This window comes from Garra rufa, chromosome 1, assembly GCF_049309525.1.
Source record: "Garra rufa chromosome 1, GarRuf1.0, whole genome shotgun sequence".
Lineage (NCBI taxonomy): Eukaryota > Metazoa > Chordata > Actinopteri > Cypriniformes > Cyprinidae > Garra > Garra rufa.
The window spans coordinates 71789757-71808789 of NC_133361.1; the positions used below are offsets into that span (position 1 = coordinate 71789757).

The window sequence follows — 19033 nt, forward strand, 5'->3', positions numbered from 1 at the left end:
ATGGCGTTTATTAAGGAGGAGAGTAAAGACCTGGAGATTGAAGAGACATTCAGCATCAAACATGAAGATATGGAGGAACAAACAGGTTGGTTTTTATTCTCAAAGCTGAACTCGCTCATTTGATCCTTATTAAAATGTCCAGCTCTACAGAAATAGATATAAAATAATACAGAAGTAGCCTAAACAGAGTAACAATAAACTCAGCGTCTACTTTTGAGTAGAAAAAAGTGAAAACAGTACAATAACTTGAGTTTCTATGCGTACATTTGTTTTTGTTTTGTTTTTCAACTCGTCTCCAAAGTGGCATATAGTAACATATACGTACACTACCGTTCAAAAGTTTGGGGTCAGTAAGACTTGTAATAGTCTTTAAAGAAGTCTCTTATGCTCATCAAGGCTGCATTTATTTGATTAAAAACACAGAAATAAACAGTAATATTGCAAAATGTTTTTAACAATATAAAATGATGTTTTTATTTTAACATACTTTAAAATAGAATTTATTCCTGTGATGAAAAGCTGAATTTTTATCAGCTGTTACTCCAGTCTTAAATGTCACATGATCCTTCAGAAATCATTCTAATATGCTGATTTATTATTAGAATGATCAATGTTAGAAACAGTTGTGCTACCAAATTTTTTTTTTTTTTTGGAACCTGTGATACTTTTTTTTTTTTGTTTCTTCAATTAATTAAAAGTTAAAAATAACAGCCTTTCTTCAAAATGTAAATATTTTCTAACAATATAAGTTTTTGCTATCACTTTTCACCAATTTAACACATCCTTGGTGAATAAAAGCATTCAATTCTTAAAAAAAAAAGAAAGAATAAAAATTTACTGACCCCAAACTTTTGAACAGTAGTGTATTTACGTTTTGAAGAAAGGCTGTTATTTTTTAACTTTTAATTAATCGAAGAAACCAAAAAAAAAAAGTATCACAGGTTCCAAAAAATATTTGGTATTTGGTAGCGCAACTGTTTCTAACATTGATCGTTCTAATAATAAATCAGCATATTAGAATGATTTCTGAAGGATCATGTGACACTTAAGACTGGAGTAACAGCTGATAAAAATTCAGCTTTTCATCACAGGAATAAATTCTATTTTAAAGTATGTTAAAATAAAAACATTATTTTATATTGTAAAAACATTTTGCAATATTACTGTTTTTTTTTTTCATTTATTTTTAATCAAATAAAAGCAGCCTTGATGAGTATAAGAGTCTTACTGACCCCAAACTTTTGAACGGTAGTGTACCTGAAATTAAATAGCACTAAAACAAGCAATTAATAAGTCATAGGCCGATGTTAGAAATAACAGCCTACTTATAATATAAATAATAGTCGCTGCATGCTGTTTATCTTTTTTCTTCATTTTAAATCTTTGGAAAGTGAATAAAAGTCCAGTAACTTCAACCTGTTCAGATATCAAAGACCTAAGTAGTGCACTAAAGAAAACATTTGTGACTTTTACAAAATGAGGATGATAGAAGATGTGAATGTATCATTAGAAGTTGAAGTAGAAGTTTTTCTTCTGCTGAGCTCATGTAGCAGCACATGTGTTGGATCTTCTTCACATTAAGAGACAACATATATGTGAGGATCAAGCTCTCCGCTGAAATTTAGTAACAGATCGTACTTAAAGAGTTGTCAAACTCATTTTAGGCTGGAGGTCAGATGTCCTGTGTTTACTTTTTTATACTCAGTTACATCAGTGTTAACCATACAAACTCTAGTGTTAATTTGTCAATAATGATATTGTCAGGTGTTATTAAATGTTGTCTTAGTTTTTGTCAAATGTCCCTTGCGGTTTTTAAATCATATGTAGACCTGTGTATAATCCGATCATTTTTTAATTTTTTTATTTAATGTTCAAAATGAGAAAACGGCTCCTTTTTCGTTTTTTTAAGGCATTAAGAGGATTTTTATTTATTTTATTTTAGTAAAGATTAAACCAAATCGGAATAAACTCATGCAGTTAGGAAATGGTAAATGTTGTGAATTAATAATTAATTACAATCAATCATATGACCGAAGTCTGTTTTTATCTGTCACAAACTTTTAAAAAGTAAACGCCCCTACATCTAAGTGAAAGTGAAAAAGTGACGTGACGTAGCAAAGTGTGGTGTCCCATACTGAAATTTATACTCTGCATTTATCCAGGGGCTATACCATTTATCCCATCTAAGTGCACAAACACAGCAGTTTATTATTCTTTCACTCGTTTTTTTAATTTAATAGTAAAGGTAGAAAATCCCTCAGCTTGTAAACATCAGTAATGCCATTTAATGAGCCATTTGTGTGCAAAAATCTGGTGTAAAAAATCACATGTAATTTATAAATGCAATTACTGAATGAATCAGCGTTTTTGAACAAATATCTTGAATGAATGACTCAAAGACAAATACATTTTACTAGCGCAATAATGTAATCTATAAAACTTTATTTGAAATGTCAAATTACTTTCAAAAGGTGATTTTATGCTATTATACCATACTGCCCTCCAAAGGCAAAGCACAGTAACTACACATTTGGTCAAAATTGTCTTAAGGCTTAAAATGGAATTTGTGACAACTGTTTTGTCTTGTGGCAAAGTCTCCTGGTTCAGTTTTGTACCGTTTCAGAGAAACGTTCAGAGAAACGAGAGTGTCAACATGTTTGACTAGCTGTTGTAAAAACTTTAAAGGCATTTTTCTCAGTTTCAGTGTTCGCGTAGTTACTGCACTTTGCCTTTGGAGGGCAGCATACACATCCGAGTTTATATCCAAACTAAAAACTTTTATCCCAGAACTTCTGTGATAATTTGACTCACACAGTTGTGATCACACGCGTCAAAGGTTGAGGAATGTAACAGATAAATCATTATTATTTAGGAATAAAAACAACATTGGTGTTTGAATCGTGTTCTTTAACGATCTGTTAAATTAAAGTGCTTTGTCATGTTGGTGGTGACACCCCTCTTATAACATGATAATCTTAGATTAAGAAGCAAAGTCAGGAATTGATAGGTTTCGTTTTACAGCAAGTATCCGATTCCTGACCTTAAGAATCAGATTCTAAAATTGGAGAGTAAGTGCTTTTTGTGTAAATGTAGTTTCAGTTATCCCTACGCGTATTTTTCTTACATTTAAAATAAATTATAGTACAACAGTTGCTGGTGAATTATGAATTGATTGTGAAAACAATCATGCACTGATTTCACACAAATTTGCGCATACTCTTGATTACCTAGATAGCACATGTACGTCTGTAATCTGGAAAGCATCTGCAGTGTACAAACGTCTGTAAGATGTCAGTTGTACATACATTCTTAATCATAAACATCTTGATACATTTAATAGATGACTATTTGACATCTGATAGGAAATTTCCAATAGACGTATTGCAGATCAGCAAACTACATCTTGCAGATGTCTTGTAGATGTAAATGCAGACATCAAATAGACGTCTCCGAGATGTACGTGTATCAGGGTATGTAATGGGACCCACCGTCTTTCAAGGAAAACATATAGAAGCATAAAGAGAAGAGGATGTAATATTGAGCCCTGTCACTCCATTTATACAAAGCAAAGTGGTAGTGGGCAGATAAAATCAATGCTAACCATGGCATTAAACCATGCCAAAAGAATTTTCAAACTGTTCAGCTGAATGGTCTATTTTGCTCCTGGCAAATTTAAGATGTGTCTATAATTCGCCCGTTGTCCTGAGTCAAGCTTTTCCTTGAAGGAGTAGTTCACTTCCAGAACAAAAATTTACAGATAATGTACCCTCTTGTCACCCAAGATGTTCAAATGCAGTTTAAATGCGGCTTAAAAGGGCTCTAAATGATCCCAGTCTAGGTAGAAGGGACTTATCTAGCGAAACAATCAGTTATTTTTTTTTTAAATGACCATTTTTTAGACTTTTTAACCACAAAATGCTTATCTTGGTCTAGCTCTGCGTTGAACACTGTGTATTCCTGTTTAGCGAACATTTAGAGTATGTCGCAAAACTTCCATCCTCCACTTTCAAAATCATCTTACATCGCTGTTTTACCGTTTTTTTTTGTAAATTGCGTTTGACCTTTGGAGGAGAAAATGAGATGGGAGTTTTTCGACCTACCCTAACTGTCATAAACAGGAATACACACAGTTCATTCAGAGCTAGATCAAGACGAGCATTTGCGGTTAAAAAGTATATAAACTGTATTTTTTTTAAAAAGAAATAATCGATTGTTTTGCTAGGGATCATTTAGAGCCATTTGAAGCTGCATTTTGACAGTTCAAATTTGGGGAACCAAAGAAGTCCATTATATGGAGAAAAATCCTAAAAGGTTTTCCTCACCAACAATTTCTGTACGACTGAAGAAAGAAAGAAAGAATATGAATATCTTGGATGACAAGAGGGTACATTATCTGTAAATTTTTGTTCTGGAAGTGAACTACTCCTTTAAGGGGTTTGATAACTGCCAGCTTGAGAAGTATTTGGGCCATTTCCTATAGAAAGCAAAGAGTTAATTGAGGATTACAGGCAGCACCTCTTTCAGGCACTTAGTGGGTAGTATACAGCGCACATGTTGGTTTTGATGCTTTACATGTTTGAATGTGATGTCTTGCTTAGTGTCATTAAAAACTTGATTTGGTCTCTTTTTGCGTTAGACCTGATGCTTCTGAAAAAGGAGAGTGAAGAGCTGAATGAATCCAAAGACAACGTTCAGTATGAGAAACAGCTTGATTCCATAACTGAAGAGAACTTAAGTTCCTTACAGACTGAAAAGACTACACACAAAAGAGTTCAAAAGACAGGGTTTGGAAGTCTTTTCACCTGCCAACAATGTGGAAATAGTTACAATACAAAAGCAAGCTTTGAAATCCATATGAGGACTCACACTGGTGAAAAGCCTTACACCTGCCAACAATGTGGAAAAAGTTTCTCTGTAAAAGGAAACCTTGAAGTCCATATGAGGATTCACAGAGGAGAAAAGCCGTACACCTGCCAACAATGTGGAAATAGTTTCTCTAAAAAAGAAAACCTTAAAGTCCACGAGAGAATTCACACTGGAGAGAAGCCTTACACCTGCCAACAATGTGGAAAAAGTTTCGTTTCGAAAGCAGTCTTTCAAGGGCACATGAGAATTCATTCTGGAGAAAAGCCTTACACCTGCGAACTGTGTGGAAATAGTTTCCTTCGAAAAGGAGATCTTGAAAGCCACATGAAAATACACACTGGAGAGAAGCCCTTCACATGCCCTCAATGTGGAAGGAGTTTTAAACGTAAACAAACTCTTAATGCCCACATAAGAACTCACACAGGAGAGAAGCCTTACACCTGCCAACAATGTGGAAAAAGTTTCTCTATAAAAGGAAACCTTGAAGTCCATATGAGGATTCACACTGGAGAAAAGCCGTACACCTGCCAACAATGTGAAAATAGTTTCTCCAAAAAAGAAAACCTTAAAGTCCACGAGAGAATTCACACTGGAGAGAAGCCTTACACCTGCAAACAATGTGGAAAAAGTTTTGTTTCGAAAACAGTCTTTGAAGGGCACATGAGAATTCATTCTGGAGAAAAGCCTTACACCTGCGAACTGTGTGGAAGTAGTTTCCTTCGAAAAGGAGACCTTGAAAGCCACATGAGAATTCACACAGGAGAGAAGCCCTTCACATGCCCTCAATGTGGAAAGAGTTTTACACGTAAACAAACTCTTAATGGCCACATAAGATCTCACACAGGAGAGAAGCCTTACACCTGCCAACAATGTGGAAAAAGTTTTGTTTCGAAAACAGTCTTTGAAGGGCACATGAGAATTCATTCTGGAGAAAAGCCTTACACCTGCGAACTGTGTGGAAGTAGTTTCCTTCGAAAAGGAGACCTTGAAAGCCACATGAGAATTCACACAGGAGAGAAGCCCTTCACATGCCCTCAATGTGGAAAGAGTTTCACACGTAAACAAACTCTTAATGCCCACATAAGATCTCACACAGGAGAGAAGCCTTACACCTGCCAACAATGTGGAAAACGTTTCTCCGTAAAAGGAAACCTTGAAGCCCACAAGAAAAACCACTCTGGTGAGAAGCCTCACACCTGCCAAGAATGTGGAAAAAGTTTTGTTAAAAAATCAGACTTTCGAAGGCACATGAGAATTCACACAGGGGAGAAGCCTTATACCTGCTCTGAGTGTGGAAAGAGTTTCACTCATCAAGGAAGCCTTAAAGTCCACATGAGAATTCACACTGGAGAGAAGCCTTTGACCTGCTTACAGTTACAGATGTAAAAAAAGAATTCATTGTGCCATCACTGTGGAAAAACAGACATAGCAAACCTTGAAATTCACGTGAGAATTTACAGCGAAGAGAAGCATTTCACATCAGTGGCCGGGTGACTTTTTTTAACCGGGTATGCTAAGTTAATAAATAAATCATGGATTCAATCATCATTCATTCAAGGGATTTGTTCAAAAATGCTGATTCATCCAGTACTGAAACAAGTAAATCTTAAGTGAGCCATTGAATCATTAATTTATCCATTTTATGTGTCTATACTATCTTTAGAATCGTGAGAGAACCACAATCTCCATTAAAAAAACCTTCAATTTATCCAGAATCATGCCAGCTCTATTTTGCACACAAACAACTCTCAAATGAGTCCACTTTTTGTGTAGCCTGCTGAGTTTTATTAATGATATTCAGCTGCATCTAAATGTTTTGAAAAAGAGACTAAAGAATTATAACAAACATAATTATTCTATCACATTGAAACTGGGAATCAAAAAGAATCAGAACCCTAGAAACAAAGGTCTAAGTCTAGGTTGCATCTAATAATAATAATGATAATGTTTACTTTATATAGCACCTTTCTGCAAACTCAAGGTCGCTGTACAGTATCAGAACATATAAGCATTACTGCAAGGAAGAGAAAACAAAAACAAAACATATATATACAGAAGTACAGTTACAGGAAAACGTAGGAACCAGGCATAAAACAGACGATGTAGTAAGATCAGAGAAGCAAGAGAGGAAAAGATATGATTTAAGGTGAGTTTTGAAATCCTGTACTAAAGACAGATCACAAATGTGTTTTGGAGTGGAATTCCAGTGTGTGGGGGCGGAGATACAAAACGCTCGCCCACCAAACAATGCTAACCTGTAACACCGGATTAACAGCAGATCAGTTTCTGAGGAGCGTAGTGTGCAAAGTTGGGAATAAGTGTGAAAGAGATCAGAAATATATAGGGGGGCAAGTCCATGAAGTGCTTTGAAGGTGATGAGGAGAATCTTGTATTGGATATGAAAACAAACGGGTAGCCAATTAAGTCTGTGTAGGATGGGAGTAATGTGACAAGATTTCTTTGAAAAAATGAGAACCCTAGCTGCAGAGTTCTGGATATATTGAAGCTTATTTAATGTTGTGTTTGGTAGACCATAGAAAAGAGAATTACAGTAGTCAAGACAAGTAGTAATGAAGGCATGAACCAGTGTTTCAGCATCATTGATATTTAAGAAGGGACGTTTGGCTCCAGGCAGCAGGTCTATGGCACAGTCCCATGGTCAGTGAGGTGGAAAATGGGTTGCAGCGACCTTGCTGAAAACGTCCTGTAATGCCTGGTACTGGGGAGGAATGGAGAGAGGTTTTGATGAGTTGGGACTTTCGACAGAGGTGGAACAGACTGACAGGTGAGTGGTTGCGATGGCTGGTTTGGGTTGTTTTTAGACATCCCTGGAAGCATCTGGAACTCCACTAACAGGTCTGTCCAGACCTCCATTTGATGTAGGGCTTGTTTCTTGAGCCAGGGGCATCCCAGGAAACATCCACGTTCATGACATACTCATAGATCGATTACAAAAGGCATTCAAGGGCAGGCTTTAAGATGGTTCAGATCATACCTGTCCAATCGCTACCACTTTTTATTTAAACGGGGAGTCATCGCAACTATCACCAGTAAAGTATGGAGTGCCACAAGGATCTGTCCTTGGTCCTCTGCTATTTTCAATTTACATGTTACCCCTTGGTAATTTTATTAGGAAATATGGGATTAGTTTCCATTGTTATGCTGATGATACTCAACTATATATTTCAACAAGACCAGATGAAACTTCTAACTTAGCAAAGCTAACAGAGTGTGATAAAAAAGTAAAAGACTGGATGACCAATAATTTTCTACTATTAAATTCAGATAAGACCGAGTGTAACGAAAGCTCAGGCAGATTGGGATCCATGTATAAGAATGGTCAAACAATCGGGGTCAGGCAACAGCAATGGGTACAACGAAGACAAACCAGAGAGAGTAAACGTTGGACAGGCTGGAATATCAGGGCAGGCAGCAGGCAGACAGACAGTTCCAATAAACGAGGCGAGGGGTCAAAAGGCAGGCAGCAGAGAGTCAAACAGAATGAACAGTCCAAGTCATCAACAGAAAACACAGGAATACAGGATAAACGCTCAGAAATGTTCGCAACGGCAAAACAAGACTTCGCAAAGGTGTGTATGGAGTGGCTAGTTTAAATCGTCTGAATGAATGGCAGGCACCTGTGCAGGTGATCAGCCCAGGTAACGGGGATGATGGGAAATGGAGTTCAAAGTCAATATTCGGGAGAAAGTTCCCGCTGGTGACAATCGGATGGAGCCACAGAGGCACGATTTGTGACACTGAGATATTACTTATTGAAAAAAAAACATACACTCAAAAATCTGGGTGTTATATTAGACAGCAACCTGTCTTTTGAAAATCATATTTCTCATGTTAAAAAAACAGCATTCTTCCATTTTTAGAAACATTTCCAAGCTACGGAACATGTTGCCTGTTTCTGATGCAGAAAAGTTAGTCCATGCATTCATGAAATCTAGACTGGACTTTTGTAATGCACTACTAGGTGGCTGTCCTGCATCTTCAATAAATTAGCTACAGGTAGTCCAAAATGCAGCTGCTAGAGTCCTTATCAGGTCAAGAAAATATGACCATATTACCCCAATTTTACAGTCTCTGCATTGGCTACCTATTAGCTTCCGTATCACTTACAATATATTACTTCTTACCTATAAGACCCTTAATGGTTTAGCTCCTGCATACCTAACTAGTCTCCTACTACGCTACAATCCCTCACGCTCCCTAAGGTCTCAAAACTCTGGACTTTTAGTAGTACCTAGGAAAGCAAAGTCCACTAAAGGAGGGAGAGCCTTCTCACATTTGGCTCCCAAACTCTGGAATAGCCTTCCTGATAACGTTTGGGGTTCAGACACACTCTCTGTTTCAATCTACATTAAAGACTCATCTATTCAACAAGCATTCACATAATGTATCTCATAACGTTGTACTTCAGTTACATCTGATCAAATGCACATCAACATTTTTCAATTCTGAAAATTAACTACTTCTTTAAGTACAAAATTATTGCATGGGAATATAGCACTTTGTACTAAGTGTACTGAAATAAAGTGTATTTTACCACACTTTTTTAATATGGGTTGGAGAGCCACCCAAATGACTGCTCAGCCAAATACAGCAAAATCTAACAACAGCCAACCTGTATGCCGAAGCCATGCACTAAATATTTTCTTCAAAAATATATTTCTGTATAGCTGGACATTTGAATAAAGATCAAATGACTGAGTGCTTTGAGAATGAAAACCAACCTGTTTGTGTCTCAGTATCTTCATGTTTGTCTCCCCTGCTGAAAAAAACAATAGAAACAATTACAGAAATTCTAACAGTTTCCATTACAAAACCATTAGAAACCATCAGCCATTAACCATTAAAACCATTACCAAATGGTTTCCATTACGTAGTGTGTTTTGGGCATATCCCAATAGGATTTATTGGTTTGTACTGGTTTCCATTATGTAGTGTGTTTTGGGCATATTCCATTAGAATGTATTGGTTTGTACTGGTTTCCATGACGTAGTGTGTTTTGGGCATATCCCAATAGGATTTATCGGTTTGTACTGGTTTCCATGATGTAGTGTGTTTTGGGCATATTCCAATAGGATTTATCGGTTTGTACTGGTTTCCATTACGTAGTGTGTTTTGGGCATATCCCAATAGGATCTATTGGTTTGTATATGTTTCAATTACAAGTTTGTATTGGCTCTTATCTGCATGTTTAATAGTTTCCATTGCAGTTATTGTATTTGATCTGATGGTTCCATTACAAGTATGTATTGGTCTTTTTATTTGCACATATGTAATGGTTTCTCTTGCAGTTGGTTCTGATTTGTAGGTTTTACTCATAGCTGGTAATTAGGCCATCAATTAAATAATTTAAATTATTAATACAATATACACTGGTTTTGTTCTTGTTGCTTAAAATCAAGAATATATCAGTTTTATTTATATAAATTGCAAACCAACATTTCAGTTGCTCCCTGCTGAAAAACAACAACAACAATAGACACCATCACAAAATATGTAGTGGCTTTACTAGTTATAATGGGACATGTATTGGTTTTAATGGAAACTGTTGGTCTCTACTGGTAATTGGTCATCTTCTATTGGTGGCTTGGTAAAACCAATAAATCGAAATGGAATATGTCCCAAAACACACTACAGAAAACCATTTTTAATTGTCCTAATGTTATGGTATTGTTTGTAATGGCATTTGTAGTGGTAACCATTAGACTTTTCTGTGATGGTTCTATTTTTTTTTTCCAGCAGTTCAGGTTGTGTTTCGTAAAGAATGAAGAATATGCACCTAAAATCAAAATTATTCAGAGTAAATACCATATTTTTTACTCAACCTAGCTAGAATTAAACTGACACAAAACCTTAACATGACTGGTCAAAAAAAAATTATTAATGCATTATAGAAATACATAAACTATGTTTGTGGCTTCACTCTGGCTGGCTTAGACCTGCAAAACCTTTCAATAGCTAAGAGTTCATGTTTTGCAAAGAGTTAAGCAATATGCACCTATATCATAAATCTTAAATAAAGACCAGCTTTTTTCTTAGCCTAGCAGGAATCAAACTGACATGAAACCTTAACATGACATTTTTAAACTAATGAATGCATTATAGATATAAAGGAACTATGAACTTCGTTTGTGGCTTCACTCTGGCTGGCTTAGACCTGCAAAAGAAAAGGATAATTCATTAGGACAATGTACCACTCAAAAACATTACCAGTATGTGAGATTATCCATACATTATATATTTATATGGGAATCATAAAGTAGTTGCAAAAACGTAGTTGTTGACAAAACATGCCTAAATTTATCCAACACACTGGGTGCACTTTGAGCAGAAATGTGACTCGCACTGAAATGCGTTGTCTTAGGGCCGTTGAATTTGCACCATGGCTGCATTACCACCTCGGGGTTATTTTCTAAGAATTCAATTTCCCATCAATTATTTCTTACTTCATTTGCTGTGAACTAACATGAACACAAAGTTTTTTTTGAACTAACATCAGCAAAGATGAATAAAAACTGTAATAAACGTATTGTTCATTGTTTGTTCATGTTAGTCGTTACATTAACTAATATTAACTAATGGAACCTTATTCCAAAGTGTTACCTAAAGCATTTTTTTTTTTTTGAAAAACCAACATTCAGTTGATCCAGACACACACCAATTAATACATTTGTAAATGCAATGGCTTTTTATTCCATGATGGGTTTGGTGCAACAACAGCTTTGCTTCTAGGTGGATCATTAAAGGTTGTGACATGCACATTTCTTGGAAGTTATTTAGAATTGAACCAATCAGATGACAACAGTCATTATTTGATGAGAGGTTGTAACAATTACATTCATATATAGATATGTAAATACTTACCAATAACACTTTTTATCCTGTTTATGTCACTGATCTTCTCAGCCAGGTATTTCCGTACACTTATTACCTTTATCTAAACGCAAGTAAGAAAAACAGATAATCAAGTGTAAAATTCCCTTGTGTGAGTTTACTACAAATAAAAGCAGTTAAATCAAGAGCCTTTCTTTTATTGTTAGATTAACATTAATGAAAATAAAGTGAAAAAAAAAATAACTTTAATGAGAGTGACCACTTATTTATCTAATATATTGTTACAAATCAGATGTTTTTCTACAACAGTTCCCCAAAGTTCACTTAAGGCATATAAAGTTATGGTTATGCGAATACTTAAATACTGTAATTTTGTGTATGTGTGTATATATATCAGAATCTCTTTATGTGGGCGCTTCGGATGACAGTCAGCGCAAGAAACGAGCAGAGAAAAAGCACTCCTCAGAAAACTTAGAAATAAAGATAATGTTGGATGTTTCATTAATATTTGGAGCATTGGGATCGCTAGACGAGGGCTTAATTAACTATTTTTTGTGAAAACCTCAAATTTGAGTAAAATAATTTTTTACTTAGTTTTGCATCTAGCTCAAAATTAGCCTGTGTGCATTCCAGCTTACTTAGCTAAAGACATGATGCCTGTTTACACCATGAGCAAAGGTGGCTTTGTGGGTCTTTAAAATTGATTCTAATTAAAATGTCAATTACAATTTTTATTTTTAGGTGAACTATCCATTTAAGAAGTACAAAATTGTGCCATCTATTTTATGTATAATAGCTAAATAATGTAATAATGTTTAACAATACTGTTGGTAGATTTGATCAGTCTTACCTTTGATAGCTGACACCTTTTCAGGAGTCAAAGGTGGTTTTGCCTCAGCAGCTTTTTTAGCATTGCATTTCATGCCAGTAATGCTCCTCTGTTTGAGGACTATGGTACCCCATATCACGACAGCCAGGCTCTTAGGGTGCTTTCACACCTGTCTCATTTAGTTCGGTTGAATCGCACTAGAGTTCGTTTTCCCTCCTGGTGCGGTTCGTTTGGGCAGATTTTAATGTAGCAATCGCACTCGAGTGCGCACCAAAAGCGGACCAAAAAAACGTACCGAGACCACCTCTTCAAGCAGGACACTGGAGCGGTTCGTTTGTGGTGAGAACATAGCCCCATGACAGCTCGTGGACAAGGAGTTGTGAGTAGGAGCGGAGCCTCATAAATTTGGTCTGATGATCATGTAGGTCCCAACTTTCGAAAACTCATAAGAACATCACAATCTTTCTCATTGTTTAAGGGGCCGTTCACATGTCGTGCCTAAAAACACGTGGAAAACGCTAGGCGCGCCACTTTCTCTCTTTCCAAATGGCTTGAGCTCCAGTGGCGTCTGCCGTTGCTAAGCAACAATGACCTGAGCTCTCCATAAATACGCGAAAGTTTCAGCAAAGGATAAATGGATTTTCAGCATTAAAAATCGCTTGCAGTAGCTGTGCTATTATATTTATTAAAAAAATGTTTATTCCTGTATAGCTATGATAAGCTGTTTCTCCAACTTGCCAGTGCTTTCAATGTTATTACGGGAAAGGATGAAGCTGACTGGTTGGTTCATGTCACATGACCTGCGGTGCGCTTGCAGAATTTTGAAAACTTGAGATGTTTTTATCTCGATGCGGCGCGTTCGCGGATGAAAAAAAACGTGCCTAACAGTTTAGAAAATACGTTCAATACACTGATCTATATAATTCTCTATTAAAGATCAGTGGTTCAATGACACGATCTGGCCAACGAGTGATGTGGATGTTGTCACATGACTGCATTTTGGTTCGTTTCAACTGGTTCGGACCAGAGCAATCAGTGTGGTGTGAAAAGGACCTAAAACGGCAGAAAAATGCTACAATGTATCATTTGTTGTCCTTGGTCCGGACCAAATGAACCGAACCACAGATGTGAAAGCACCCTTACAGAATTTTGAGTCACCCTCAACTCTCCTCACAATTTCCCATTTTTTTGTAGGTATCATGATACCATATCCTAGATCCTGAAAACAAAAACACAGATTAATATGTAGAATAAGAAGTTGACCATTATATTGGTTTTACCAGTAGGCAGGGCCAAGTACTGTTGCCAACTAGGGATGTAACGGTCAGATCTCGGGTCTCAAATCTAACAATGCATTTGTATTTATAATATGGTTTGTTGAAAAATCACAACACGTAAATCAGGCAGACAGATGGAGTTAGGCTAATGTATTTCAAGTGATCACAGGAATCACAAGACATTTCTTGGAGGCATTGTGTAACAAAGTGCTAATCTCTTTTATTTACAGCCTGAGAAATATTGATTTTTTTTTTTTTTGTTAGTGTTGCATATATAACCATTTCAACTTCTTCAAATTCTTCCCAAACTATGTTTTCACAGTTCATTTTTTGCTAACATTTTTACATTTTTAACAAATAATAATATAATATAATGCATGCAAAGTCAGCATATACTGCTGTAATCTATTATAAACTGATATTTTCTAACAAATTCTTCCCAAACTACATAACATTTTTACTTTTTCAACAAATAACAATCAATGTAAACTAATTTTTAACACATACAATGCCAATTTATAATTTTGTAAACTAATGTAAATTGATGTTTCATAAAGGGAAATTTGGTTTATCTGCTTACCCCCAGGGCATCCAAGATGTAGGTGTTTTTAGGTGTATCAAAGGTAAAAAATGATGTAAATACTGTTTTGTTTTTCGCAAAAAACGATCGTTTCGTGTCTTAGGACATCAGTGTATCGTCACGAGCCCCAGGGTGTAATTTGGATTTGTCTGTGCATGTTTTTGTTTACTTTTAAAGGTCTGGTGCCCATCCACCTCCAATTAAAACAATTTAAAATGAATGGTTTCTATTGGTTTTAAGCAGTGCCCACTAGGACCATTACAGTTTTCCAAAGAAACCACTACATTTATTGGGATCTTAATGGTTTGCACTGTTGTGCAGTAGATACCACCATACGTTTCCAAAGGTGTTATATTGGTCCTTAATGGTATCCAGTAGACCATAGGTTGGCAATTAGTGGCCCGCAAGCAAAAAACATCTGGCCCGTGAGATTGTTTGAACTAGAGAACTAGAGAATGAAAAAAAAAAGATGATACTTTTTAAAAAATCGGACTGAAAGTCTCAAAAAAGCTCTTTATTTGGAAACCTCATTTTTCAGAACAGAAACATTTCAATCGATCTAAATTCTTATTTGTTATATCTGGATACGAGGGTGAATAAGCGCAGACAGCGCTTCTATGCGGCGGGCAGCTGACCTGGCAGAGAGCGGCATCTGTTTCACTGACTCGATCACACCATCCATCGACTTGTTGGCATCAAGTTCCTCCAAAACTGTCACCATCATCTCCTTGAAGACCTCTGGGTCAGTGAATGGCTTGTTGTGCTTTGCAAGCACCCAGGACACTTTTAGAGATGCGCTAGTTACCTTCTGTTGGGATGTGAGACCTCGCACCAAGATCCTGTTGCTGTGTGCATAAGCACCTTTCAGGGCTTCGATCTTGCGCTTTCGTGCCTCTGTCTTCGAGGGAACGCAACCTTGAAGTTAGCATGCTTCGTGTCGTGGTGCCGTCTAATATTGTATTCTTTGCATACCGAGACAACTTTGTTACAGATCAGGCAGGTGGGCTTTACATTAATAAAACTGGGCAGGATGAATGCATAGTTCTCTGTCCATTCATTATGAAAGATCCTGTTTTCACTGCTAACTTTTCTCTTTATATTTTTTTGGTAGTGCCATTTTTTTTGCAGCTAACAGCATCACAATGTGTGTCACAATGTGTGTTGTTTTTAACAAACGTGCAGATAATTAATAGTGCCCCCAATGCCCAGTCAGAAAATTTAGCCAGCTTGAATGTCTCAGTACGTCTGTTCTGTCATTTCACGAGCGCCTACCATTTTCATCCTCCCCTATTAATTCAATAAATTAGGCATTGTTTTGGTTGTGGCCCGCCATGTAATGGCTTGGAAAAAGTCTGGCCCGAGGACAAACTTAATTGCCGACTTTAGAATATAATGTATGCAAAGGATGTAAGCAGTTAAGAGAATTTACCCAGATTTTCAGCAACTCTAATCCAATCAGCATAACTATAACACTCATTAACAGAGAGATCAGGGAAGGTCACACCTACAGGCATTACATTCACACTCATCCCAGATACTGATTAGCATTAACAATGAAGATCAGTTGAAGTAATGGGACAGAAGCAGTGAGGGTCACTTACCACGATTTTACATTTGTATACACATTCACCTAAAACAAGAGATTCATTTTAATTTTGAAATGCCATTTACCTTTCTGTTGAATTTTTGAGGCTACGTTTTAATTGTGACCAAAATAGTTGATGTGCATTTGTAAGAAAGTAAACGTTTATTATTTGGAAGTATTTTGTAGAATACAGATACATTTACAGTGACATAGTCCCTTGTTTGTCCTGAACAGATAAACTGCCTGCTGTTCTTCAGAAAAGTCCCTCAGGTCTCACAAATTCTTTGGTTTTCCTGCATTTTTGAGTATTTGAACTCTTTCCAACAATGTATGATTTTGAGATCCATCTTTTCACGCTGAGGACAACTGAGGGACTCATATGCAACTATTACATAAAGTTCAAACACTCACTGATGCTCTAGATAGAAAAACCATGCATTTGAAATCAGAAACATTTTTTGAATTTGAAGACCTGGGTAAAAGTTACATGTTTCCCAAAAGACAAAATAAGTTACAATCTTCTGAAGCCTCTAAAGGGTAGTATTAAAAGGGTAGTACACATCTCCATTCAGTTTCACTAAAAAAATTACATTTTGCTGATTCTGAAAAGGGGATGTAAACTTTGGACCTCAACTGTAATTTAAATTGTATTATTTTAAATAGGCTAAAATAAAGATAGTTAAGTCAAAACTTAAAAAGAGTGTGCAATATGCAAAGTACATTAGTTGTGTGCAAAGATTTATTTAAAATGGATGTTTAATTTAAAATGGTTAAATTAACCATCCATTTTAAACCAAATAAAATGACCAAATAAAAAACAAAACAAAACAAAAAATTTAAAGAATAAAAAAAATTCAAACTTGGAACAATTTCAAGAATAAAAATATACAACCTGTAGCTTGTGTGTCTAAAGCATTTCAAATATGTCAACAGAATTAAACTTAATTTCTGATTTTCACTCTGTACATGCTATCTTTGAGAAATATAATTAGGAAAAAAAGCTGCTCACAATAAACTATAATACTGTCTAACACTCGACGCTGCTTCGTTTTGAAAAGAGTTTGCTTCTTGTTGAATTTGCCGTAACATAGAAAGAATTTATTTTTAATTTACAGTGAATAGTTGTATTCTCCAATATACTTCTTAATCATATATGTTCGCTTTCTAACACAGGCACCTTAATAAATTTGATAATTTCACTCAAAATCCTCTTCCTTGTCAAATATATTTATATTTACAGATTTATATTGATCACAATTATATTGATCAAAATGAAATCATAGCCTAAAAAAGATGTTTAATTCTAAATGAATCTTTTTAGTGTGTGAATATAAATGTAAAATCAGTCTTTTTGTCAGTAATACTTGTGTGCTTCTGCCTCATTTCTTCAATTGGTATCATTGTTCATGCTAATCAGTGTGTGAATTAAGTGTGAATGTATCTTGATGTTCCCTGATCTCTCTGATAACGAGTGCTATAGTTCTGCTGAAACTCCAGAACTACAACTACATTGTTTGCAATCTGTGTTTAAGCTTGTGATTCTGAGTGCTTTGTCTTCACCTGGAAGGACGGCCTCCTGAAATCTGTATAAAGCTACACTGATTCACTGCTTTAGTCAGTCTTGATGACTGCAGCGCGACAGTACCAAGTGAATCAAGAACCTGCTGAAGATTTACTTCTGAGTTTCCTACATGTTTAGTTGGATATTGGTCAAATTTTGCCAAACTGAAGAAACTCCCGGTGAAGTAGATGATCTCCTGGTGAAGCAGCTGATATCCACGTGACACACTATTATAAAGATGGCGTTTATTAAAGAGGAGAGTAAAGACCTGAAGATTGAAGAGACATTCAGCATCAAACATGAAGATATGGAGGAACAAACAGGTTGGTTTATATCTACATTTGTTGCCCATAAGCATTTTTTTTCTCAACTCATCTCCAAAGTGGCATATAGTAACATATAAATACCTGAAATTAAATAGTACTAGGCCGATGTTAGAAATACCAGCCTACTTATAAAATAAACAATTAATTTCTCCAGCTGACACAGCGTTTTATCTTTTTCCTTCATTTAAAAATCTTTGGTAAGTGAATAACAGTCCAGTAACTTCATAATTAACTGCAGTGTCGTAAAATCAAACTGTTAAAATATCAAAGACCTAAGTAGTGCACTAAAGAAACCATACAAACTCTAGTGTTAATTTGTCAATAATGATATTGTCAGGTATTATTTTTAAATTATATGTCGGTCTGTGTATCATCCGATCATTTGTTTTTTAAATTTAATGTTAAAAATGAGAAAATGGCTCCTTTTTCTTTTTTTAAGGCATTAAGAGGATATATTTATTTATTTCAGTAAAGTTTTTGAACAAATCTCTTGAATGAATGACTCAAAGACAAATACATTTTAACAGCCCCTTTTTTGCCGCCTACTAGCGCAACAATTTAATCTATAAATCTTTATTTGAAGTGTCAGATGATTTTCTTCTATTATACCATACATATCAGAGTTTATATCCAAAAAAAACTTTCATCCCAGTACTTCTGTGATTATTTGATTCACACAGTCGTCAAAGGTTGAGGAATGAAACAGATAAATCATTGTAATTTAGGAATAGAATCAACATTGGTGTTTAAATCATGTTCAATATCTTTAACGATATGTTAAATTAAAGTGCTTAGTCATGTTAGTGGTGACACCCCTCTTGTAACAAGATAATCTTAGATTAGTGTGCAAGGTCCTGGCAGATCGCACACAGGAATTGATAGGTTTCATTTTAAAGCAAATATCCGATTTCTGGCCTTAAGAATCCATTTCTGAAATTGGAGAGTAAGTGCTTAATGTGTAAATGTAGTTTAAGTTATTCCTACATGTATTTTTCTTAAATGTAAAAAAATTGTAGTACAAAAGTTGCTGGTGAATTATTAATTGTTTGTGAAAACAATCATGCATTGATTTCACACACAAATTTGCGCATTCTCTTGATTACCCAGATAGCACACATACGTCTGTAAGATGTCTGTTAAAGATCTCTTGATCTGGA

General features: G+C 35.7%; 1 protein-coding gene across 1 annotated transcript in view; it reads left to right on the forward strand.

Moving 5' to 3' along the window:
• LOC141338716 (uncharacterized) overlaps positions 1–19033 on the forward strand; it is a 160460-nt gene continuing 141427 nt past the window's right edge. Inside the window, exons 1-3 of the mRNA XM_073844330.1 lie at positions 1–85; positions 4637–5499; positions 5551–6206. Coding sequence (XP_073700431.1) covers positions 1–85; positions 4637–5499; positions 5551–6206 — 1604 coding nt within the window. The remainder of the gene's footprint in view (positions 86–4636; positions 5500–5550; positions 6207–19033) is intronic.